The 27,140-nt window shown below is 40.1% G+C and overlaps 1 protein-coding gene across 1 annotated transcript in view; it reads left to right on the top strand.

Moving 5' to 3' along the window:
- myo1d (myosin 1D) overlaps nt 1-27,140 on the top strand; it is a gene marked incomplete at both ends in the record, with an annotated part of 72,258 nt that overhangs the window by 18,082 nt on the left and 27,036 nt on the right. The window contains 10 exons of the mRNA XM_083904292.1: nt 345-461; nt 1,110-1,313; nt 1,682-1,827; nt 1,917-2,031; nt 2,183-2,353; nt 13,864-13,934; nt 16,402-16,476; nt 17,018-17,150; nt 17,803-17,969; nt 19,750-19,957. Of these exons, the coding sequence (XP_083760418.1) occupies nt 345-461; nt 1,110-1,313; nt 1,682-1,827; nt 1,917-2,031; nt 2,183-2,353; nt 13,864-13,934; nt 16,402-16,476; nt 17,018-17,150; nt 17,803-17,969; nt 19,750-19,957 (1,407 nt within the window). The remainder of the gene's footprint in view (nt 1-344; nt 462-1,109; nt 1,314-1,681; nt 1,828-1,916; nt 2,032-2,182; nt 2,354-13,863; nt 13,935-16,401; nt 16,477-17,017; nt 17,151-17,802; nt 17,970-19,749; nt 19,958-27,140) is intronic.

Raw genomic sequence — 27,140 nt, 5'->3', positions numbered from 1 at the left:
GAGGCCATTTATATATATGTATATATATAAAAAAGATGTCTTCATTTAGACATCTGCTGTGCTCAGCTGTTTTTGTTGGAGCTTTAATGAATAGGAACAGAACTACTTGACAGCAACAAACGTCACGTGACATCACGGAACATGGATTGTTCAACCAGCTGAGGTGGCGGTTTCTGCACCCTTTTTTTTTTTTTTTTATAGCCAGACGTCACAAAAGGAAAGACTGTGACTCTGGAGCAGAGTATTCATGTCTCAAATCAACCACTAGTCCATTTCTGAAAAAGACTTCTCCATCTCTCTCTCTCATTCATTCATTCACGCTCTCTTTCTGTCTTTCTCCACAGTCTTCCATCAATGACGGAGCTGATTTCAAAGCTGTAGCCGATGCCATGAAAGTCATTGGCTTCACAGGCGACGAGATTAATACTGCTTACAAAATCCTGGCCACCATCCTACATCTGGTAATATGTGATATCATGACAAATCCCTGCCTATATTCTAATGCCAGGCCTTTTTTTTTTTTACATTTATATGTGTTTTTTGTTCTGCTTTAACACTTGATCAGAAGAATTAAACCTTTTTCTTGTTCAATTGCTGCAGAAAATCCAGTGAAATTAATTAAATGGCCTCTACGTTGAATTAGAAATATAAGGAGTATGCTTCCACTATAAACAACTGTCTGTTATATTCAAACCATAGCAAACCATAGCTCGAACACTGCTGTTCAGTTTCACAAGCTCCACTTTCTCTGTGTTTTTATTCATATCAGTGTTCATTCCTGTACTGTTTTTTTTCTATTTATTTTTTATGTCAAGACAAGTGGTGGCAACAGCATTGTGCCAGTAAACTGAAATGACTGTTAGCGAACATTTCAACAATTTTATGACATAAGGACTTATGTCCCTGCACTGCTCCTGTACACATTCGCTCCCACAGTCAGGTCCGATAGTATTGCTTGACGGCGACAACGGCAAACTGTTGATGAAACAGAAACCAAACAGAATCACATCAACATCAGAAACATCACCAAAAGTTACTCTCTGTAGCATCCTTCTAAAATTATCATCCTACTAATAAATCCTTACTCTTACTGTCATGTCTCTCTCCAGGGAAACCTAACGTTTGGTGTGGACGGTGACGTGACGTTGATCGAGAACACAAAGCTGGTGTCTGTGATCAGGGAGCTGCTCTCCACGAAGGAGGAGAAAGTGGAGAAGGCCCTGCTCTATCGCACTGTGGCCACGGGCCGAGACGTGATCGAAAAGCAGCACACGGCGCAGGAGGCCAGCTACGGACGCGACGCTCTCGCCAAGGTTATTGTTGGAAAGACGGAAAGAAAAAAAAAAAGATTGCATGTTTGTCGTCACCGCACAAAGCGGTCGGCACAGAGAAAGGAATGATCCACATTGGGTTGTCACATTTCACTTCATGCTAGGTGTATTTTTACAAGCGTGAGTCACACTGTTTATGTCTCCTGTGGAGGGGAAAACAATGTATGTAGGCAGCTTCAAGACACCATGTTGACTCACTGACATTTCATGACATTTAACTCCCACTGATTCACATGTTACTATGTGGGTGATTAACTGATCTGTGCTCCTGAGCAAGGCACTTGTTCACCAGCTTGCAGCAGTTATTTAGTCAACTGCCCACATCTCACATTAAAATTGTCATTCCTCAGGCCATGTATGAGCATCTGTTCTGCTGGATTGTGGGGCGGATCAATGACATCATCGAGGTGCGAAACTATGACGCAAGAGTCCACGGTAAAAACACGGTCATCGGGGTGCTGGACATCTACGGCTTTGAGATTTTCCAGAACAACAGGTGAGTCCGTCACCATTTTTTATCTAATATCATTTTGCATTGAAGTGATGTTGCTGAAGTTAATCTTATTTCTGTTTCTTGTGCTCCAGCTTTGAACAATTCTGCATTAACTACTGTAATGAAAAGCTGCAGCAGCTGTTTATCCAGCTGGTGCTGAGGCAGGAGCAGGAAGAGTATCAAAGAGAAGGCATCCCTTGGAAACACGTATGAAAGACATTTTTCGGTTTGAGTATATTTACTTTGTCAGTGTGGATATCTGTTTTTATTTTCACTTCTTCCAAATACTCTCATCTGCTTTGACCTAAAATACCTTTTCATGTCAACCCTAATTTTGCTCCATTGTGTCGTTCATCAGATTGATTACTTCAATAACCAGATCATTGTGGATTTGGTAGAGCAGCAGCATAAGGGCATCTTCTCTGTCCTGGACGAGGCTTGTATGAACGTGGGCAAAGTCACAGATGAGGTTTTCCTCCAGGGACTGAATGGCAAGCTGGCCAAACACGCCCACTACACCAGCCGAAAGGTAGGAAAAAAACACTAAATGTACTGTACTGTCTGACTTTGATCTGCTATACAGTTCAAAAACCATTTTGATCAATCATTTAAACAAATACATGACAAATTTTTCTTTTTATTTTATCTATACTAAGTCACTTAGGCTTGGGTACTTATGGTATCAGTTTTTAGTTAATCTAATTCAGATGTCTAGTGGCTAAAGAGTTTAAATCTTGTTTGACATCTGTACCCTACACCATCCTCATTATCACTGCTATTAGTCCACTACTTTTTCTTATTTTCTTCCGGATAGTATTTATTTATAAGCTGATCAACCTTTAGTTTAGTTGAGATGTATTTAATATAAGCAGTATATAAGCTTCAGATGATGCACAGTGTGGCTGTGAAACTTGAGAACACCAGAGGGCAGATTACACCATGCTGTAAGTAACCATTAGAGCCAGAGGAAGAGCTTGAACATAATCCTGTTTAATAATCAGGGAGGCTTACAATCTAATTCACTCTAATGGTCTGTGAGCTGAGACAAAAACTTAATCCTGAGGAGAAATAATGTCCTTGTTTTGTGTTTTTAGGATAAAAAAAAGGCTTAAAAGTGGTGCAAGTCACTCAATTATCACTAATGTGGGATCACTATATTCTAGTTTATCTGCTGAAGAGGGAAAGGTCACCGAGTAGACTCCAAAGCCACAGTCGTGTTTTTATTCTGCTGCAATTTCATCTGCATACACACGGGGGCGTCAGCTGTCAGAGCAAGAGCGGGAAGGAGTCTGACTCAACACTTTGCACAAGTGATGTCACTGTCAGCCAATGGGAGTGTATGGAGCTGTGGTGTTGGAGCTATGGAGGGGATGTGTTTAGAAATGGGTTAGGAAAGACATGCAGAGAAACTGGAGAGAAGACAGGGAGTGATGCAGTAAACAAAATAAATGATGACATATGGCAAGTAAACAGCTGTATACCTAGATGAAAACACAGGCTACAAAGTGAGCCACTGTGTCTGAAAGCCTTTTCAAATGCTTCCTGGAAGCTGCAATGCAAAATGATTAAAAAAAAAAATATCGAGCCAACCCAGTATGTTCTGACCCTGCAGACACTGTTGCTCAGTGAATAAAGTGCACAAGGAGCAGGACTCTGAAGCAAGGTTGAATCAAGATGAGATGAAGACTGCGCTGTGCTCTGGGGCATTATCGATTGGAGAACCTTCTTTTTCTCATATCATCATTTGAGTCGATATGCCCCCCTGCTGTGGCCCCTCGCTCTGCTGCTCTGCGACCTGCTCACTTTTTAAAGGCCCATGAAATGAAAGGTTCTGATATAGAGCGATCCAGCTGTTACTTCCTGGAACCAGCGTTGGCATGAATCAATATTAGTCGGAGATCTGATTTTCTGTACTGTCCCGTGTCCTGTTGCCAGGCAACATTAACATAACGGGCAAGTAGTGTGAACTATAGGGAGTCTTCGTAGGTCTCTGGGGCATTTTTGAAAAGGATAGACACTGAGTATTACCATTTATATTAACAACCTTGAAAATGAATTCACCTCAAGTGTATTAGAGATGAGCTTATCACAAACCTGTCTAATTGTGTGTGTGCTTGTATTTGCTGCTTTGTGAGGACCAAATATCGTATAAACTATACAGAGTGAGGACATTTTGGCTGGTCCTCACATCTTTAAAGGGCTTTTGGGGGTTTAAGACCTGGTTTTAGGGTTAGGGTTAGAATTGGGTTGAGGTTAGGGTTAGGCACATGGTTGTGGTGGTGAAGGTAAGGGACTTGGGAATATCTGGGTTAGGGTTAGGGTCCTCCCTATGTGTGTTCTTGTATTTGTGGCTTTGTTAGGACCCATTAAACAAACCATACGGAGTGAGGACATTTTTGTCAAAATGGGGACATTTTGGCTGTTCCTCAAATCTTTTAAAGGGCTTTTTGGGGGTTGCAACCGGGTTTTGGGTTAGGGTAACAGGCTAGGGAATGCATGGTGTCTGAGTGTCCTCTCTATGGATCAAACGCACACTTGTGTGTTGTTGAAGGTTCATATTCACAACTGAAAAGAAATAGCAAGCCTTTGATAAATGAAATGAAAATCCGTTGCTGCTGAAAGTGGATAGACTGAAATTCTCCTTTGAAAACATATTTAAATTCATGATGTTGATTAAATAAATAGTATTTGTTACTACATCCTGCATAATTAAAATGATCATCGACTTTCTTCATCAAGTAATACTAAATGTTTTCTCATGACAGTGACCTTGAGATTGGATTTACTGAAACTCAAAAACACAGTGGCTTAAAAAAAAAAAAAAGAAAGTGTTAGTGTGAATATTATAACATATTATAGAGATGTATGTACATTTATTGATGTTGAAGGTCTTATATCTGAAAGCTTATATCAACTGAACTTGTCTAATGATACGTTTTTTTGCTCTTAGCACCACTCGGTGGTCAGAGTTATAGTTGCAGCTTTTTTCTATTATTATTAAATGAAATGTTATGGTTACTCTTGCACCAAATGAACACATGAATCATGGCAACACAGATGTAAAGGTTTTGTCCTTTTGTTTTAATGATTTTTTCTTTTTATTCTGCTTTATCAATTATGCTCTATTCATCTTTAGTTTGCAGTCTATGTGTTTATTACTTTAACATGACAGATTTTGTCTGTTTGTAAGTGTGAACCTACCCCTCACTCTCATGCTGCAGATTAGCTCTTGGGAGAGTTCTGAAAATGTCAAGACTTTAAAGACCTCCAGCCTCATAGCTTTTTTTCATGTGTGCTGAGTCTGCCAGCATGAAAGTGTGAAGGTTTTTGAAAAGGAAGAGACGTGAGAGGCGAGAAGGGGATGCATCTCAAGCAGAGAAAGAGTCCAATAGATGAGAAGTATGAAGATCATACATTGAATTAGTGAAGTATCACATCTTTCATATGAACAGGATTAACTGACACCTGATTAATGGCTTTTTTTAAAATAGTAATTACACGACTGTGCAGCTGCACTCATTCTCATTTTTTAAGCATTTCCTGGCCTAAGAACATGGCTTTTTTCATCCTAATTGTTTGAACTAGTAAAGCTCTGATAGAACCATTGTACTCGGCACCAGATGGCAGCAAGACAAAGTTAGCAACTAAATTGTGAGGTTGAACACCCCAGCAACTAAAAAGGCAAGATGTTGGGGCGAAGAGCAGTGCTAAATTGAGAGTGAAGAATGAATCTTCATTTTTATATTCATCGTCACAAATATCTTTATCACGTTGGCTTTACTCAGTGTCTGCTGGGTGTGTTTTCATCAGGTGGTGATTTATTAGACCACCTGTCATAAAAACGAGAAAAGAAAGAAATATTTTAGGAATCTTTACAAAGTCTATTTAAAACTTTAAAAAAAAAAGTTATTTATTTGTCAAGAAACATAATAAACATAACATTCAACGACGAAAAACAACATTTTCTGTCCAGGAATGCAAGTAAATTACTATAATTTGACATTTTAATCAAGAAATAATAATGTCCTTTACTATTTTTTCAGGTTTTTTTTGTAAAACAGTAAATTAGAAAATTCATGGATAACAATATTAATCATATTTTAGCATTAAATATATTATTTTGGTGAAAGAGCTACTACATACTGGTGTATTGGCCATTACAAAAGTGACATTGATAATTACCAATGGGCACTATAGATGTACTGCATGTCAAACCCTTTGAACACATGGTTAAAATGGTTTGGCATAAGCATAAAGGACTTGTGTTACTTCCTAACATGAAATACAGTTGTTTCGACGACTGTTTGAGAGGCGAAGAATGAACTCGCAGTCCTGTCACAACCTGTGTCTTCTTGCCGTCACCGCTGCAAAACGAAACAAAAGCGCAGTGTGCGTGACTGAGCGTCGTCAACGTGTGCTTCGGTGTGCAGCACTGTTATTAAAGTCTGCTGCTCAGAGTCGAGGAGACGGCAAAGCGAGATGCCTTGATAGAGGCTGAGTCACACATCTATTCAGAAGATGTTCTGTAACACGATCCTTCCACCTCTCTGAATGAAGCCGGACTCCATCTTTGTAATGCTGTCACATGTCTGCAACACACACACACACACACTCTAATCATTCATTCATCCATCGCTGTAGATACTGCAAAACCTGCATCACACGTACAGTGACACATGACTGTCAGGACCATGAAAGGAGGCAGAGGAAGTAAGAGGAGAAAGTTAACTTGAGTCACAGATGCAGCCCGCTGTGGCTTCCAAACGAACGTTTCAGATCTCAATGTGTCATGTTGCTTTGCAGTCTGCTGATGGGGAATTCTTTTTTTAGTGGATTCCAGGCTTCTCAGCCTTGTTAATGAATTAATCAGGGGCCTTTGATGCGTGGAAGCCACAGGCGTGTTTACAGAGCTCAGTCGCTGGAATATGATCTGCTGCCAGTGATGCTGCACTCTGATTTTTTTTTTTGCTTCTGCGTTGACGCAGTAAAATCCAACTGTCTCCAGTTTTTTTTCTCCCCATGAGGCTGTGTTTGCTAAGCTCTGCTGTATCATCACACTGAAGTTTAACTACATCAATTCCTAATGACTTCAACACTTTTTTTTTATTTACTTCACTGTACGACAACCAAACTGACTTTTATTCCAAATGCTAGCTGTTGAGCAACAAAAACACATAACGTTTTGCTCATAAATACTGATTAATCATAGCTTGCATTCAGATATTGATTGATTAGGAATCAGGGTTCCAAACTGTGCCACATTTCCTACACCATTACATTACCACCAGTGTTGGAAATGTTACTATAAAAAAGTTATTAGTTGCTGTTACTTCGCCAAAAAAGTAACTGAATTAGTTACTGAGTTACAAATTATAAAAGTAACTAGTTACTAGGGAAGTAAAAAGTACATACTAAATTTGGACCCCACCTCCACCTCCTCTTTTACAAAAATTAAAATTCATGTGCATGTTCAATTATTTATGATAAATCTGAATATTATAATGAAATGGACACACCACATTTTTTTTTTGGGCAGTAACGGTAATGGTGTTATCATGATTGAAACAGTAATTAATCAGATTAATTGTTACTAAAAAAGATTTCTGATTTAAGATTTCTTGGCTGACAGTAGTGTAACCCAATGTATTCTACGACTCAGTAATAGTGATGGAAACTTAGATATTAATCCCCTATATCATTTCATTTGAGCTTCACTGTGCGATTGCTCTTATTGTTTTCATTTCCTGAGGCAGCTGGTTCTCTCTGTTGCTGAAAAACTTTATAGCCTAACCGTGTATTACAAGGTATAACGACAGATTCTATGTTGTACAACAAAACCAACAGATTTCAACCAACATCAACACCTCTCTCTGCCTCCGCTCCTCCTCGTGTTCACCGTGATTGCTTCGATCCAAAGTGTTTCATCGTTTGCTGACGCGTTAGTTCCTAAGTGTTTCTCTCCTTACTCTGTCAGCTCTTTCTTTTGACAATCATCCGAACACGTGGCACGTGCAGCATACTAACAGGATGCAATGTATGCATGCAAACGTGTGTGTGTGTGTGTGTGTGTTGTGCTGCACCTGCTGCCACGTGTATGAATGCATGTACGAGGGCTGCGCTAAGTGGTAAAGCCTTCAGTGGCCATGTGTTGGTGATGCTAATCACTCAGTTACTCTGGTTATTACCTTCAGGGAGGCGCAAGGTTAACATTAGCAGCGTCAAGGACACATAGGACTCCAGCTGATGTATATAATGCGTGTAACGTGACATCCAGTGAGTCATTGTCAGGCCATTTTAATGGGTTTTAGGCGAGATGTACTCACACAAGGTATATTTAATAGTTAAGTCTTGTCTATAACCTGGACATAACTTGTCATGTCGTGTCATTTTTTATCATGGACATAACTTGCGATGCTATATGGTCTAGAGACAGTGACACTGAGGAAAAGACAGGAAGCAGAGCTGGAGGTAGTAGAGATGAAGATGTTGAGGCTCTCTTTAGGAGTGACGAAGATGGATAGGATCGGGATTGAGTTAATCAAAGGAACAGCACATGTTAGATGTTTTGGAGATAAGGTCAGAGAGGCCAGAATGAGATGGTTTGGTCATGTACAGAGGAGGGATAGTGAAGAAGGATGCTGGGGTTGGAACTGCCAGGCAGGAGGTTTAGAGGAAGACCAAAGAGAAGATGTATGGATGTAGTGAATGAAGTTAGTTGTTGTGAGAGAGGAGGATACAGAGAACCAGGTTAGATGGAGGATGTTGATTCGCTGTGGAGCAGCTGAAAGGAAAAGAAGAAAAAGTCTTGTCCATAACCGAGGATGTAGCTTGACATATAATGGCTTGATAATACCCTGACAGCTGCCACTCAGTGTACTGGGCAAGAAAAGCAAAATCCGTCCAATCGTCTGCCGTCTGGGTCTGCTCCCCGCGTTACCCGCTGTGATTCGTTGACAGGTTTTGGAGACAGTCAGACGCTGCTCCTCAGGAGATCTGGCTTGTTCTTTGTCAAGTCCAAAGGCTAGAGAGAGCAGCAGCGGGGCACAGGTGGCAAACAGGAACCTGCAGGTGCTGGAGGGAGAAAAGTGTTCGAGTCAGATTGAGGTGGGATTCTCCCAAACTGGGGGTCACGGTGATCATTATAGTGTGCAGACAATGAAAAGTTTGGCACAATTTGTACTACCAGACAAAGACAGGAGAGTTTCACGGTACATTGTAAAGTCCTTTATTTGAGTATTTTATATTTGACGATTGCAGCAAACAAAAACCTAAAGTTGAAATATTAGAATATTTAATTTTAAGCTGAATATACAAAAGAAAGTGTGAGTTGATTTTAGCTTGTGTGTGTCCTCTCACTCTCTGCTCACAACATCTTCACTGTGATAAGAACTAAAGGTGAGGAAAGTCACATGGAAAAGTGTCTTAGCATCACTTCCTGTCACATTAACATCAGGCGCTGTTACTGTGTGTACCTGAGACAATCGGTGCGCCGTGTTCTTGTTATTTTGCCTCCGTCTGTCTCTCAACCTCTCACCTCACTTCTCACGCTGTTCACGGCTTTTCCTCAGTTTTTGTCTTTTTGGTAATGTTCCTGCTCACCACCACCACCCTTTACCCCATCCTCCTTATTCTGCCTTTTGTCTTTCTTTATTTGTTCGCACTGAACACTAATATCTCTACAGCCTTGAAGCTTCTCTACATATCCTATTATTATTTATGTCTTTGCCTTGCCTTTCCTTCTTATGTGTCTCTCTTATCTTATGTCAGAAACCCTTTACTATCTATACTATCGATTCATCAGTTTAATTGTCCTTTGCTTATTTGTAATATACAGACTATTAATTTACATGATGTGATGACTATGATGTTGAGTTTAGTATCTCTGGGTTTTGGGCTGTTGGTTATAAAAGAAACACAGCATTTTGGCTGCTTTTTTCTATTACTATGTCAAAGCATACAGTATATACAGAGGCTATAAGAATGTGCAACATAAAGTGTCTTATATACTTCTTTCAGCACAACCTAGGCAATCTGATGAAAAAAAAAAAAAAGATTTTCACCATTCATTTGAGCAAAAAGTACTTAAAATATTTAAAATGGGATTAAATTTGTGAAATTTGCAAATTCGAAGTTCAACAAAAAGAAACGAAAAATGGTCTAATCTTGTGACTTCTGCACAAATATCACTATTTTTTTATCATTGGTAAAAATGTGATATGAAATGAATCATAACTCTGACTCAACAACACATAAGAAGACAAAAAACAAGTTTTTTAAAGCCTGGACATATACTTATAAACACTGTGTGCATTATTCCCACTGCAAATTACCCAGGGTGCACCTGCGGCACAGATCCGTGCCACGTGAGCACTAAGGGTTCATAATGATCACTATTTCTTTACGATACAATGACCAAACAATAATTTAGACAGATAATCAGGTGCAGTTGTCTGTTGCACTCTGTGCAGCACATGTTGCTTTTATTTTCCGTTTGTGGCCTCAGACTTTGCTGACTTGGCCATCCTCCTGCTTAACATTCATGAGGTGATTTGCCTGAAGCTGCTCAGCATAATCACCGTGTTTTACTGCCTGAATTAGCATCAGTAGCATTTCCTCTGGACTGGCTTTGGGTTAAGTGCGTCGCTCCACGGTTATGTCTTTAAAGGGAGGAATAACTTAGATTTATCCTCCCTGCACATGTCTGAAACACCCGCACCGTTACATTTCCCGTAAAAAAAACCACAATATTTGCCTATTATTAATCATATGTTTGTCTTGTTTTTATGAGACAATAAAAATAAAGCATTTAACATTTAAGACGTAATAATTTAATTGTAAAAAAAAAAAAAAGAGAAAGTAACTTAAATGTATGTTCTCTATATGGGTTTAGTATATGTGGGTATTTGTATGAATACATGTACATGGCTTTATTTTATGAATTTGAGGGTGTCTACATGAATGTGTATACATGTGTAGTGTATTATTTCATTAATTATGTCATTTATTCTTACTATGTAAAAATGTTTCCATCTTTTTCACAAATTTTTTTATGTGTTTAGTTAGATTTTACTGTCTCTCATATGTGAGCAATATTGATTTTGATGTCAGTTAAACGTGCCATTCTGATTTCTAATTTTATTGCACGTGTTTTGTACCAGACAACTGATTTACTTGCCTTATTGTATGGACAAGAAGGAAACTATAAAGTATAATGAAAAGAAAGTAGTTTCCATCCAATAAAATCCTCACATTTAGACACTTAAGCAATACACTCTTTTAATTTTTGATAAACAAATAACTTTTTGTTAATGTCTGAGATCAAACCCATGTCCACGATGTAGGCTACAGTATATCATTTGGAAGTAGGTGCACATGCAAAATGGGGTTAGAAACATGGTTATGTTGATCTCTGTGCATTTCCTCTTGTCATTTCTCTGACCTTGTTTGGTTTCCATTAGTTTGCCCTACCTTTACACACACACACACACACACACACACACACACACACACACACACACATACACACATACATGCACAAACGTGCTGCCGCCATCAGGTGAGTCCCAAATGTGGTGGAGGTGGGACTGATGAAGCTGCCAAGAAGTGTGTGTGTGTGTGTGTGTGTGTGTGTGTGTGTGTGTGTGTGTGTGTGTGTGTGTGTGTGTGTGTGTGTGTGTGTGTGTGTGTGTGTGTGTGTGTGTGTGTGTGTGTGTGTGTGTGTGTGTGTGTGTGTGTGTGATGGACTGTGACTGATTGAGATGGATGAGAGGCAGCGTGACTTCCAGCCGATGCAGTCTGTCTGTCTGACGGTGCATCTGTCTGTAAGTCTGTCTGGTTTGTGTGCCGTTTCCTGCTAATATTAATTAATTCTCCCCTCCTGGAAAGTGTGTGTGCATTTTCAATGTCCACACAGATTATGTGCTAGACTGTCGACAGTTGGAAGGATTTCGGTTTTGCTGTCCACAGGGAGAGTTCCGGGCAGGCTTCAAATTAAGATCTTGAGCAGTTGGAGCTTATTGGAATGGAACCGCAGCCACGACATGAAGCAGTGTGCCATTTTCAGAAAGTGTTGCTACAGTAACTATGTAAATCTTTCCTAATAACATTTTTCGGTCCTTTGTTTTCTGAGCACACGGCTGTCGGCAATAAAAACTTCAGAGAGGATCAGTGCGGGCGTTTCAGCGCTTCAGTAGTTTCTTAGGTGTCAGGGAGGTGAAGAGTTTGATGATTTCACTGAGGAATTTCACTTGGATGTGTGAGAGATTTACTGCGGGGCTTTTGGAGTTTGATTCAGGAGCTGGGACTGAATCAAGTGTGTTGTGTATTTCCAGTATTTACAGTCTGCTGTGTGTGTTTGTAAGATGTAGGTGGACAGTGATAGTGAGACTGTTAATTTGTAAGGGTTGTTTCTGTTTGGTATCATTACAGAAGAATTGAACACATACATTAACAGTAATTATCCAGTAACATAAGTAGTTATTTAGCTGAAGGCTATTCCATTACATAGATTATTGGTGAACATGCTGGAATTAGATTTTTCTTTCTTTTTTTTTGTGGTGGTGGTGTTACAAAAATTAATGCTACCATGGAAACAGTATCAGCCTTAGGTTTGTGAAACATGCTCATTCACTTTGTGTCTGTGAATGAAATGAGACAATTGTAGTGTCAAACTCATGTGGCACTGCAAATTAGAGTTGCAACTCTAATCTAATCTAAAATAATCGATTAATCTATCGATTATTTTCTGGATTAATCGTTTGGTCCATAAAATGTCCGAAAATGTTAAAAAGCGTTGATCAGTGTTTGTCAAACCTGAAGACCGAAGACAATATTCACATTTAAGAAGTTAAAACAATCAGGAATCTTGTTTTAATCATGAAAAAAGCTTCAAACCGAATAATAGATTATCAAAATTCATTTTGTAATCGATTAATAATCAATGAATTGTTTCAGCTTTACTGCAAATAAGAATGACTTTCGTAGAATATGGATACAAAGTGTAATATGTATAATCTTAACAGTTCCCGCAACATCACAAATCTGTGAAGAAAAAAATACATTGTTAAATGTATTGTAAATAAAATGTAGATAATAAATATATAGTCTGGATTATCCATATTTTTCTGAATATAATAATCTCCTGTATCTGTACCATGCTGCTTGCTTTTTTCCCCTCTTTGTTACCCGTAGCTTTAATCTCTCGGTGCATCCTGTCGCCTCGACCTTCTGTCCCTCTGTTCTTGTTGACATTGTGATGAGAGAGCAGGTTCTGTCTGCATCTAATCTCTTGATGTCAGTGTAATACTTTTAGTCAGTCACCCACTCTCTCTCTCTCTCACACACACACACACACACACATACACACACACGCCGGCACACGCAGACACGCTCACACACAAACAGAAAGTCTCTTCCCACGTTCCCCCGGCTGCTTTGCGGTTATAGATAAACTGAGAAGCCTTATCGCACTCATCACAAGCCTCTCTCTGCATTTCTATTTCGTGCTTCTTCCTTCTCAGCATCACACATGCACTTTCACACTCTTTTTTTTTTCCCTTTTCTTTTTTGCGCCTGCACCGTCTCTCCCCGTCACATCACATTCATTCCAGTTCTCGCTCAGCCCTCGTCTTATCGCCTCTCTCTCGTGCCCACATTCTTGAATTGTATACGCTGCAGTCACCATCTCCCATCCTTCACACAACCTGAGTGTGTTAGTGTCCTCCGCACCTCTGTGTTTGTGCTGAAGCTGTACATCAATCTTATTATTTGGGTTAAACTGGCGTGCTTGGACATGTTTAGAGTCACAACACAGCACTACTTTTCCAACTTTTACCCAAACTGTCCTGATGTGGGAAAACAAGGGATTTTGTCCTCCAAAAGCTTCCTTTAAAAATAGTGTGTACAGTATCTGTGTGTCCCCAATTTTACGGTTTTTGAATAATAGCAAAGTGAAGATGAGATTCTTTTTCTTTGCTTATTTTGTTTTTGAGTTTCAGTCTGAAATGAGCTTCACCATCACTGTTCTCTGTCTCTCTGCAGCTCTCACCGACCGATAAGAGTTTGGAGTTTGACAGGGACTTTCGCATCAGGCACTATGCAGGAGATGTTGTGTAAGTATCTTTTTTTTTTTCACAAGAAGCCTTTACTGGTGACTCACCTTCTGGTTCAAATTGTTTACATATTCATGCCTCATTCTACACTGCTGTGTAGAATGCTGATGATGTGTGTCCACAAAACACTACAGAGGCTCCATTTGATAATTTCCTACTGAATTACAATCATTTCCATTTCTCCAGAAAAGGAGGCAGAACACAAAACAATCCACCAATGAACACGTGTGTTGCGTGTTGCTCAACATAAATGAGGTCATGACACACATTTTTGCTCGGCCTGAATGCAATTTGAAGCTTTGTTCTCCGTTATGAAAGGGTCTACGTGCATTTAGATAAATTGTGCCAAATGGAAACAACAGTGAAGTCTGAAGCAGTGTAATCATACAACACAAAATTACTTTCAAATGGCACTTTTCTGTGGCGATTGTAGCATCACATTTAATGCGTAACCACACCCATGTATTAAATCACCATAATGTACAGTGTGACGGTGCTTCTTGTGGCTACTTTGACAAGAAACTGAACCCCAATATGATGTTTGATAATCACCAAAACAGACAAAAACAAACGAAAACAGGGCTGATGATGTGTCAGGGTTTGTGTACACAGCTTTCTTCCACTGTGGTTTTAAAGATATAATATGTAACTTTTCTGCATTAGCTAAAAATTTTAAGAGACATGTTATATATACTGTACATTTATAACGGCTGTCAATAGAATTAAAAAAAAAAACCTTAATCTTGATTTATCTCAGTTAAAAGTTTGCTTTTCTTCTAATGACTAAATTAATAATTTCCGGCTTTCATGTCAGAGGTCAGCGCAAAACCAGGAGTAAACAAACGTTAACTGCGTTAAAGGTGCATTATGTAATAAATCTAAAGCAACTGGCCATAAAATCCTCCTAATATGTCACATAGACTCAGGAATAATGTTCATATAACAAACTGAACTCATCAACAACAACAGTACAGACAAAATATTTGCATTAAAAATGTTTTTTGCAGACTGCAAATCATGTTTATTTTTTGAAATCATGTTTTGGCATGTGGCGCCACCTACCGCCGTCTACCAATCATTGCAGTCAGTAGAGTCTCAGCTGCCGAGCAACCACGGGTTGCCAGTTATGTCAGAAAAACGAAACCTAAAAGACCTCAGCATTTTGAATTTGTTTTTAGCTACATTCTTACATATGGTACCTTTAAAAAATGTTATCGCGTTAATCTCGGCTGTATTAATCGCAACGATGGACGCGTTAACTTTGACATACATTAGCAAAAATGTCCCAATCACTCTTTAAATCCATAGATGTATTTCTGTATTTCTAGTCAAGATAACAAGTTGTTTCATTTTGATCACCTTTTAATGATAAGTGTATTTTTTGACCTGAGGTATGTTTTCGCTGACATTTGTTTGTTTGTCTGTCTCTTAACAACATAATTCGAAAAAGTCGCGGACAGATTTGGCTGAAATTTTCAGGAAATGTCTGGGCATGATTCCGTAGACGCTATCACTGGTTACAACACTCGCTCTCTGACCCAGGGTGCCAGCAGGGTGTATTTTGTAAGCACTGAGCTGCCTTGGCGGACGTCTGCGCTCTCTGAGTGCTTCTCTAGTTTCATTATACTGTGTGGATCATGACTACTCGCTGCCATTTACTTCACATTCTATCGCCCAAGAAGAACCAAACAAGACAGCGATTCCCATGATCCCACGCTGCGTCCCCATGTCATCAAACTAGCTCTTTAGTTGTTGTTTTTATTGAGAGACCCCCTTTGCAGCAAGTTCATACAGATCAGTAACTGCAGGTTCAGACACTTTAAAAGCTTCTCCACACAAACGCTGATGTACGCTCATGAGCATTAATCGTCATCGCACATTTGTCTCCCTTAAAAAAAGGACCGTAGCCAATCCCCAGTCCCTCAAGTACTTTTCACACAAAACTGAATAAATCACTCAAGCTAAGTCCCCAAAATATACTCCGAGGGAAACATGTTGAGCCCATTTACGAGAGCTAAGTGTCTCCACGCCAGAGGGATGACTCAGCCAGAGGAGGAGGTTGGAAGGCCCAACTGGCAAACTTGATTGATCCCTGAGCCACTTAGACCAGGCAAGAGGCAGGAGTGCACCTCATAGCAAAAAAAAAAAAAAAAAAAAAGGTTTAATCTGCTTACATGATGACATGTCGCATTCTTGTCGGTGGTGTCCTATTTCTTCAGGCTCAATTTCAACTCTTACATCTTGTCATTTGATTCCAAAGGTGCAAGGATTAAATGAAGGGGTGAGGCTAGACTGACAATATTAAATGGGTCAAGTGTGGATGAGGATGTTAGCCCTATAATTATGGCCTCAGTGGTTGAAGACACAAAGTAGGACAGTTTGTTTTAATATAACAAAGGTTATATATTTCCAAGTGTGTGTGTGTGTGTGTGTGTGTGTGCATGCACTTACTGCCTTCTTTTTACAGGTACTCAGTGGTGGGTTTTATTGATAAGAACAAAGACACTCTGTTCCAGGATTTCAAGAGACTGCTCTATAATAGGTGAGACAGACACACACACACACAGTTTCACCTCCACCTCCTGTATTATTTCCTGCAGCGCTTTGATTTCCTGACACTCCCCTAGAAAGACAAGCGCAGGACTTTGTAAAAAAACAAAAAACTTATCTCAGCTTCCTCTTCTCCACTCTGCTGAATATGAATGTGAGGAGGTCCACTGATTCTTGACACGAGACAATTTGAGATGGCAGATAATCTTTTGTTAATATTTCCTGGGTGTGGGTGTTATCCTGATACTACAAGACGAACATCTCGCAAAAGCAGGGAACGTTCAAATTTAATTGCCTGAGCTCTTGCTCTTGAAAAGGTTTGGAGCAGAAAACATGAAATGATTTTAATAACTGTGAATGCAGCTTTTCATCAAAGTTGTTTGGCAAGTCTTTTATCATTTAAGTCAATTCATATAAAAAGAAAGATGGAGGGAGTAGATTTAGAGTTATTCTGCATCTGAACTACTGTTACATTTGTACCTAAAATGACCTATACTACAAGCCCTAAATTTTTTTCTCTTTTGGCCGTCCAGTTCTAACCCAGTACTGAAGGGCATGTGGCCTGAGGGAAAACTCAGCATCACTGAGGTCACCAAACGTCCGCTGACGGCTGCAACGCTCTTCAAAAACTCCATGATCTCACTGGTGGAGAACCTGGCCAGCAAGGTGAGGAGTCTTGACCGTTAGAAACAGTATCCACGCTGAATAGGTCAAATGTAGTCACTGGTGAAGACAGTTGATATTCTGCATCTGTTTTTGGAATAGATTAATGTATTATTTAGTCTGGTAGACTTTCATTATTATTTATTATTTTGTCTTGTATACAATACATGTGATTAAGGCTTAACGGAGGTTTAACACATTAGATGCCATCAAAATATAAAATGCGCTATTCTAATGCAAGGATGACAACATAAATATGTACTTTTTTACATTATTTGAGTATTGCCGTTTTTAAATTGACATAGAACATGGAAAATAGGAGCCTTGCAGCCTTTGTGAGTTGCTAATTTACGTTGTTTCAAGTTTCAATTTTGGTTTGAAAATGATCAATTGTTGAGCCCTACATGTGATATAGCATCACATAATATAGTCCAATGGGACACAGTGGTTGTTGCAATTTATAATTATTTTTGAAAACAGTGGAAAATGTGTGTTTCTACTCCCCTGAAAGGCAAATTGTCTGTAACATGCAACCGTTTTCCCCCATTATCCTTGGTTGGGTATTATCAGGCAAAGCAATCTAATCTCACTAGGTGAGTGTAGATTATTTTTGTCGATAGTTAGCTCATTGTCACCCCGTGTTGCCTCTCTTCAGGAACCCTACTATGTTCGCTGCATCAAGCCCAACGATGTCAAGTCGCCTCTGCTGTTTGAGCACGAACGCTGCCGCCACCAGGTGGAATACCTCGGGCTGCTGGAGAATCTGAGAGTGCGCCGTGCCGGCTTTGCCTACAGACAGACGTACCCACGCTTCCTACAGAGGTAACAACAACATCATCTTTCAAAGCACGCAAAAGCAACTTTCAAAGTTAAATCTAGCCAAGAAGAAAAAAACTGTTAGTGACCAAAGTAAGTGCTGTGCATTCACATTAAAATACACTGCAGCTTAAAACCCAACAAAGTGAAAGTGTTATAAAAAGCAATAAGACACCAATAAAATTAGCAACGTCTTACACTTTCGTTAAAAGCCGACAACAACAACATTCTCTCCATTTGCTAAAACACTCTGAAACCTAATGATGTTCATTTTACTGTGAGCTATGACAGGAATCATCACATTTGAGAAGTTAAAGTCAGATCTGAAGTTACACTCATCTATGAACAAAAGAGTCCTTGAATAGGTGTCAATGAGCCAGGGTTGTTTTCTAATTGGATTTGCTTTGAAATCATGGAAGAAGAAGAAACGACTGAATAACAACCCCTTCTGCTGCTAAAGCCATGCAACAGTCAGCCATGCACAACCAAAGCAGTATATTGTAGCATATCATGTTTTTTGCATTTAAAGGGATATTTTTGATTGAATTTTACAGACAAAAGCAGTAATAATAATCATCAAATTAAACAACAAAACCTGCAATCAACACAAACAAACAAACAAACCCCAGCTGCTTCCTTGTGCTTGTGCACACCAGTGTTCATACATTAAGTGTAGTTGTATAGTAGGCTCCGTAGACAGTCAAGTCATTATATATCAAGGCCAACATCGCAAACACCATCTATTTGTCTCAGCGGATTTTACCGTCCGTACAGCAAGTGACACCCTCACACCGTCACATCCAGTGAGGTGAACGACAGGTGATTCTTACGTACATGCCTGGAAAAAGTAGAACACTCTGAAACGGCATCAACCAAAGATTCAGGAGACTCAGACACTTGTAGTCTGATTCCCCCCAGCTGTCACACTTCACCCACTGCCCTCCTAGAAACCATTGTGGTGGGGATGTAGGATTAGGTAATGACTCTTTTGCATAATGTAACTCTTCAAGTCTTCCACTTGTGTCACTTGAATCCCTCCTCACTCATGTATTAGTACTATTGCATCACAGCGCTGACAAGTCGCTCAGCCGTGAAATGATTCTGGGGATGTGGTCGAGAAAGGAAAGCTTAGACTCTCTGGATTTTGGAAGAGAATATAGCTATCTCTAGAATCAGAAGAGCCATGTTTGACCTCTCTCCACTGGAGCTGTACAGCCTATATGACCCAGAAAATGAAGATAACATCATGTAATAGTTGTGTAAGTGACCCACTTTGAAGTAAATAAAACATTGTTGTGATTTTATGTAGTTCATGCTTGGTATAAGTATGTGGATCCAAATGACTTATTTCTTCCTGTACATATGAACTATTTCCATATTTCAAAGACAAGTTTGAAGGTTTATGGAGGTTTTTAAACGTCAAACTTGACATGGACAAAGGTGTGACACATATTTTTAGTAGCCCAAATATTGAAACACCTTTATTTCTCTCCTCAATCTCAAAATAAACGGTGTCCATTCAGGTTTCACACCTCTGCTATGAAATGTATTATTTCCAAGGCACTGTGCCAAGAACGAGGTGTTCTTTGTCATTAACATTTTTACAGCACGATACTGTATTAAAATGACATTGTTTTCATTCTTGGATATTATATAACGTGTGAGGAATGAGAAATGAAAAGAAATGAAAACCTTTTCAAGTACGGAGGTGAGAGAAAATGAAATATGTTGCCAATGTCAAAAGTCAAATGTAATTTTCTCATGCGAGCACTTTTGCGTCCTCCAGATACAAGATGATCTCAGAGTTTACGTGGCCCAATCATGACCTGCCGTCAGACAAAGACGCAGTAAAGAGGCTCTTGCAGGGATGCGGATTTGACCACGACGCGGCCTACGGCAAAACCAAGGTCTTCCTCCGCACGCCGCGGACCCTCTTCAGCCTGGAGGATCAGAGGGAAGAAATGGTCCAAAGAATCGTCCTCTTTCTCCAGAAGGTGAGTCAGTCTATCTCAGAGCAGAAGCCGACATAACAGTTTGACACTTGGACGATTCATAATCGAGAAGCCACTCTTTGCTGATTTACTCCATACATTCCTTATGATTGTGCCTTAGACCAACAGACTGAGAAGGGGAGTATTTAGTATTCACAAACATCCATCAGTGTTAATGCTGCTGATTGCCAGTAATCACCAACTATAATCTGATTAGAGCCTTGGAACAACATTATGAGGGTGTGATGCTCTCAAGGTCTGAGTCATGTTTTCACTTGAGTTCACCAGTCCTTGTTTTACATTCTGAATAACCTCAGTGACTAGAAACATTTGAGTTCCAGTAAAAAAGTTTTTAAAAAGTCTGAGGCATTGAGCAGATATAATTTTGTGTTATTACCTCAACTAAGTAGGTTTTGTTTTCATCAGCATGGATTTATCTGTAAGTTTGGTCCTGTCAGACAATGTCTGTGGGGTTAGAAACTAGAGTTTCTGGGATTAGAAACTGGGGTTTCCAGGGTTAGAAATAGGGGTTAGAAATGGGTTCTGGGGTTAGAAATGGCGGTTTTAATAAGGGTTAATAAAATGGGTTTCAAGGGTTAGAAACAGGGGTTTCTGGGGTGAGAAACGGGTTAGAAACAGGGGTTTCCGTGGTTAGAAATAGGGGTTCCTGTGGGTGAGAAACGGGTTTCTGGGGGTTCAAAATGTAAACATTTCAGGTGCCGTTATGTAAAATGCAGTTTACAGTGTGTTTAAGCCTTGGTGGAGTTCTGCGCTCTCTTGAGTGCTCTTGTTTTCCCTCTTTTGATGTTAATGCTTTGATACTTCTTTCACACAGCTCTGAAATAAGAATATCTTTTGAAATGTTGCTGTTTTGGACAGTGGCACTCATGATTAAAAGTAAATAACATTCAATTCAGATATTCAGCTCAGCTGATTTGGCTGAAACATTTGGAACAATATTGGTTTTCACATTAGTCTTTCTCATTGTAGAAGTACTGTGATAATTGTTTGCAATTAATCACTCACAGTCTGAAAGCCTTTATCTCAGCTGGTAAAATGTGATTTTTTTTGTTGATATAATTTTTGGTGTGTGTGTGTGTGTCAATCTTGAACCTGGGCGTACACATTTCCCCAACTGTTATTAGATCAGAAACATGCGGACAGATTCCTTCACACCATGTTGCTTTTGTATCTTTCTCAAGGAGCAACTCCAAGCGATCAGACATGAAAGGATTTCCCTGCCAAATTGACTTCTGTAGCAGATTGATTGCTTGACCTTTTTATTGATCGAAATGACCTTTTTTCGGGTTCTTCCCACAGACATACTAGAGGGGAGCGTTTCTTCTACCGTTCCCTCAGGAGAATCCTGTCTTGTATCTCCCAGGATAAGCAGGCTTTAATAATGTAGGGGGTAAGCCCAGGGGAATAGGAGCTTTTCCACCAAAACAAGCACAGCATGGCACTGCAGGCTCTTTTTTTTTGTGTTGCCCTCTGTCAATGTGAAGGCCAAGCATTGCAGTATGTGCTCGCCCACAGAGACACACACGCTCGCTCACGCTACACGCACTGACACACAGAATCAAATCGTGATGTGACACCAGCATTGACTCCTGTGTCTTTCATGCTGTTGCTCAAACAAACATCCCAGCCCAAGTCTGACCTGCTGTGCAAACCAATCCCCTTATCAGCACCTGGCACACCACACAGCCTTATGCCAGTCAGGGCCGCGGTGCCAGGACTGTCGGCTTACAAGCGAGGCTCAGTCTCACTTCCTGTTTCTCCATGTGCCTCGTGGGTTTATTGTAGTCGCTCTTTATTTGCCCTGTCAATGGAACTGCAAGATATGGTGATACATTTATTGAGAATTGGCACAACTGATCTTTTTTTTGGCATCTTAATCGTCTTTTTTCATCTTGATTTTTGGCCAGTGGAATTCCTGCATCACTGTTTTGACACAAATAATCACAGTGTTTTTGCATTTGTTTGTTTTGCAGGTTTATAGCACGACTCATCAATGTATGAAAACAGTCCAATCTTTAAAATCTGCATGCTTCCTAAACACAGGTTGATCACAGTGCATCAATTTGCACAAGCGCTGCGTTTTTCTTTAGCTGCGCTCTTACTTTACCCCTTGAATTACCATAACCTCTTCTCCATTAAAGAGGCGGGGGGGGGAGGAGTGAGGGGGAAGTCAGTGGCACAACTCAGCTCCATTTAATTCAGCCATTCTCTGCAATCCTCAATCACTTTCTTCCTGTGCTCACGCTCGCCTCATCCTCCCAGTCGTGTGCTTCATCCACTCACTCCACCCAGCAGCCTCAGATTTATTCCACTTAGACCTGGCCGCATGGCCGATGACTGCTCTACCTCCTCCTTTGTGCAACAGTGCGTCAACAACAACAACAACACTTGAATCTCTGTGCACGACTGAGCAGTTCAGTCATTAAGAAATGGTCACTTGAAAAATTGCCCCCCCCCCAAAAAAAAAAAACATTTAATCCAATGTGAAAAAGAAAAGAGGTTATAAAATATACACAAGCCACCCTCCCCCACCTTCTATCTTTGTTAAAATGAATATTTCATAAATTCAAGCTCAGCCATCCACATCACACTAACTGCCGCTGCTCGTCGCCCCCCCCCCCTCCCCTCACCTCCCCATCCCCTCCTGTGTATTCTGAGCTGCCGACTTAATTGCTTTCCAAAGCTTTACATAGGTTTGTCAGATGTGGCGTGTGCCATGTCTCGGGGGAGAAAGCTTTTTACATTGTGACCACTGGGGGCTTTGTCTGGGCATGAGCTGTATGAATGTGTGCACATAGGAGGAAGAAGAGCTGTGGGGGGAGAGCTCATGTCTTGAGGCAATGAATAGTTCAGTAATAACTCAAATCTCGTGTTTGGGAGAAGCTGAGTGACATGAAATGACTGAAATAGAGGCTAGATACTATAAACTGTCCACAACTGACCTGTCTCCTCAGACCTCAGCAGGAACATGAGCTCTCATCTTTTAATTCCTTCTGAAGCTGCTAAGTGCTTTGCTTTTGATTGGTTAATTTCTGTAGTTGATCACAGGAGGTTGGTTTAAAGGTTTTTTAACAATTCTCTTGCTTGATTTTTCTAATGCTGGTTTCTTGGTTTTCGTGTCAGTTTGTTGTGTTCCATACGAGTCTGCTTGTGCTTGGGGTTTCTAAATGGTTTGGATTTATAGAGTTTTGCCATTCATCCATAGATACCCATTGCCATGTAGACTAACTGAGTGGGGAATCGAACCCCACAACATTTAAACATCTAACCCTGAATTTGCTTATTTTATCCATGAAAGGGCCAGAAAATGTCCTGAAACTCAGTGCTTTTGGCCATCTTTCCAAACTGACCTCCCATATCTGGCAGTTATTTGCAATTTACTGCATATTAAAATACCGTTTTAACAATTTAAAATCTAAATTAAAAGAACAGATTTTGCATGCTAAATTTGGAATTTGAACCGTATAAAGCATATTTACAATAACATTTTTCGAGTCTCTCAATGTTTCTTTGTCTCTCAATGTGCAAAAACAGTACAAGTTGAATTTGCCTTGAGTTTATGTTGTGATTTGACTCTATAGATGTCGTATGATGATTATGATGAGACACCACTGTATGCTTGCATTTTTATTACATCTACATATAGCCCTAAACTATGCAATTGACCTTCAGTTTTTCAAGGCTGACTTTTTTTTTAATCTTTCAATGCTGCAATCCAGAAATAACTCGTTGCAACTCGTCACCTTTTAGGAAGTATCTAAAACTCCAAAACACTGTAACCATGGGGGCTGTCTCCATGGCAACTTCTATTTGGAGTGCATTCATGTTTTGTTTTGTTTTGTTTTTTTCAGACTTTGCTTTTCCTCGTCACTATCCAAATCCTCACTAAACAATCATTCTGACATTGGTTTTGAATCATTCCACTGATTGACAGTTTGATGTATCCTTCTTAAAGAAAAAAAAAGGTTTTATATTGGCTTGACCCTGCATTGGATGCCTGAGTTGCATTTTGGTTTAAAACTTGAAATCTAAGTGGAATTTTATTTGATTTAAAAGTAAAGTCGACACAACACAACCTTAGCTGTCAACTGTTATCAGCTCCTGTTGGTTCTAACTTTGAATATTTAGGGTTCGTTGGGTTCGTGGAAGTACTGTACATTGTTTTTTACTTTAATGGTTTTAGTAGATAAATAGTAATTCACTTTGTCAATAAGTTGATTTTATTTGTGCAGGATCCTTCAAACATTGTCTGACTAATGCAAGTTATTTTAAGCTTATACTGCTGACCATTGACGATATTCTTCTAATCTATTTCCTCCTGTCCCATTCAAATGATGGATGGAGCATCCAGAGCCATTCAATCTATTCTTCAATACTGTCCCTTTCAGTCGGACTGATCCTGTTGGTGAGGATCAGTTTGAAGACATTTGTCTCACGTCATTAGAGTAAATTAACTCAGAGCTAAAAATTGAAAATGATATAGCCCTGGGATTCAAGATAAGAGGAATAAGGGATTCAGCCTCTGTATAGATAATAGTGAGTATGCACTGCTCACCCAAGCTTTTTATTGACTGACTATAATGACTGCTGGCCTGAGACTCGGCCCAATGTCTTCCCTTGATGCGTTGCGGTGGGAGCACACTCTTGATCCCGCCACCCCCCCTCGCCCACCACGTGTATCGAGCATGTGACTGGGAAGCCCGCTCAATATCCCCCAGAGGACGTGGAAACCCGGGTTTTCCACAGTGGATTGCAGTCAAGTGCGTCAATGGTGCAGACTGTATTTCCGTGTCAGAGTTTGGACATGTTTTCCTTTTTATTCTTTCTGGGTGAGGTGAAGGGTTGTTTTTTTGAACAGTGCAGTTTGGACTTTAAATCTTGTGCATATCTGGGACGTCTTTTACATCTGATAAACATACAATTACAAAATCAAAACCAGCCACAAGAAAAGAAAACGACAACAAAACCCATGGACATATAAAATAAATATATATATATGTGTGTATATATATATATGTTTTTTAGTGTGTATCTGCGTCATTACCTTGTTTACGAAGCCCTGAAGGTTCAAAACAAACAGTACAGCCATTGCTGAGAACGCTGTGTTTTATTGTAATCTCCCTCTCGGTTACATAAACAGCAGTTCTCCTGAACAGCAGATCCTCCTGCTCCGGGCACTAGTCCGGGCACATCCGGTTGCGTACATTGAACCGCAGAAGAAGAATAACGTCCGTTGCCCGTTTCACGGGCGACAGTGTCTTCTGACTCTGGGTCAAAGTCATAAAAGTCACTGCGGCGAAGAGTCGTGACGAAACTATTTTTAAACATTGTTAAAACAATGTTTTGATAATGCGTAGCAGTGCATCCACCGTTCAAGAGGGGGGGAGCTGATTATGTCACTTCTGGGTATTGACCAATCACAAGACACACTGTCTTCTGAGTGTGAGATTTCAGTCTGAAATATCGTGGCTGAGGACAGCGTCAGAAAAGAGAGATTTCTATCAGCTCGTTTACAGCAGCTAGGAGGTTTTTGACCATATAAACAAGTTAATGTATGTAAGTAGACCTCCATAACTAACATATATGTGCAACAGGACCACTGTATGTGAGCTTTAAAGACATTACAGTTAAAGGTTGTAAGTCATGGATCTTGTCTGTGTTCTCAGCTGAAACCTCCCACCTCTCTCGCCATGTGATTTGTGAACGCTCTTACCGAGTATGCATTTCAAGTCTGCCACACCCCCTTCCTCCTCCTCCTCCTCCTCCTCCTCCTCCTCCTTCTCCTCCCCTCCCGTGAAACAAAACCACACCAATCTGTTTCGCTTTGTTGCGGTGAGAAATCCTCAATCTGGCTTCGATGATCTCGTAAATCCAGCGCCTGGTGCGAGGTGAGGGCAGCCTCCATGATGGCAGAGGCTCTAAAGGGATGATCAGATGGCTTTATTGGCCAGAGGTATAAGGGGGGGGGGGGGGGGGCTGCAGACTGTCAGGGGCCTTGTTATTGGTCTGATTTATCCACAGTTCCCTCGAGTACCATCTTCATCAGCCCGCTACCATCATCGCGGCCAGCCTGCTCTGCTGTTGGAGGGGCAGAAAGTGTGTTTATGGTGTGTTTGTGCCGATGTGGCTGCTTCCATTGTCCCGTCATAATTCTAACCCCTCGCCACTTTCCACCTGTCACACACCTTAATGAGGCTCCACAGACATCGGAGACAGTTTAAGTCTGTTGTTATCTCACTCACTGTGGCTTTATGGTCGGTTTTTTTTCATCCTTGCTTTTCTTCTCACCCTCAACCAAAGTCATTTACAATGTAATTAGTGATTTATAGCTCAAATTAACACAGTTGTTGCTCTGGCAAAAAAGGACTGTGCATCATGTGGACACTGGGAAGGCAATATTTTCACTTGCAACTTTGTGGGTATACTGTAACTATGTTGGACAATACTGAGTTTATTAGATTACAAAAGCCCATTTTCTAATACATGACACTATTGCCACATCAATAATAGAGAAACAAACATAATATAATATCCTTTACTGTAGAAAAAAAACACAGAATTCAAATTTATGCCATTAAAAAGAGGGCAGCATAGATCTAATCCAAACTTAAACCAAAACTTAGTTCTGTTAATATGCACATACACATTATACTGAGTAGATTTTACTGTATATTCGTGAAAATTCAATTTTAAATCACAATAATATAAGATTTTACTAAATAATAATTGTTTCCATGTTTGAACTGAAGCGTAGTTGCGCTCACAGTCCAGTATTCACACCATACGGCCACTTTGACAATCATGTTCTGAGATGATGATTTAAGAAGCGGAACATGATTTACCATAATGTGACGAATATGGCTCGACTACATCAGCTGCCGTCGAGCCAGAAGGTGAAAATTATTAATTACTCCCAACTGCCGTCACCATGAGCATGTGGGCGAGCGATCTCAGGGGTCACGTAGTGATGAATATGTACAGTAGCGGTTCTTCAATGATGTATTGAAGCTATGATCCTGTTCTGCCATTTCCTTTTCATTCAAATGATATAATAGCCAGCCCTAAAAGCTATGAGGAATTTTGTACACAGAAACCAGGTCAGTAGTTTGTATCGGTAATATAAAACCGGGGCCAAATGTCTGTATTTGGAATCCAACAAGGCCAA

This window comes from Microchirus variegatus (assembly GCF_963457635.1).
Source record: "Microchirus variegatus genome assembly, chromosome: 17".
Classification (NCBI taxonomy): Eukaryota; Metazoa; Chordata; class Actinopteri; order Pleuronectiformes; family Soleidae; genus Microchirus; species Microchirus variegatus.
The sequence above is the reverse complement of the archived record's forward strand: the minus strand, read 5'-3'. Positions and strand labels throughout refer to the sequence as shown.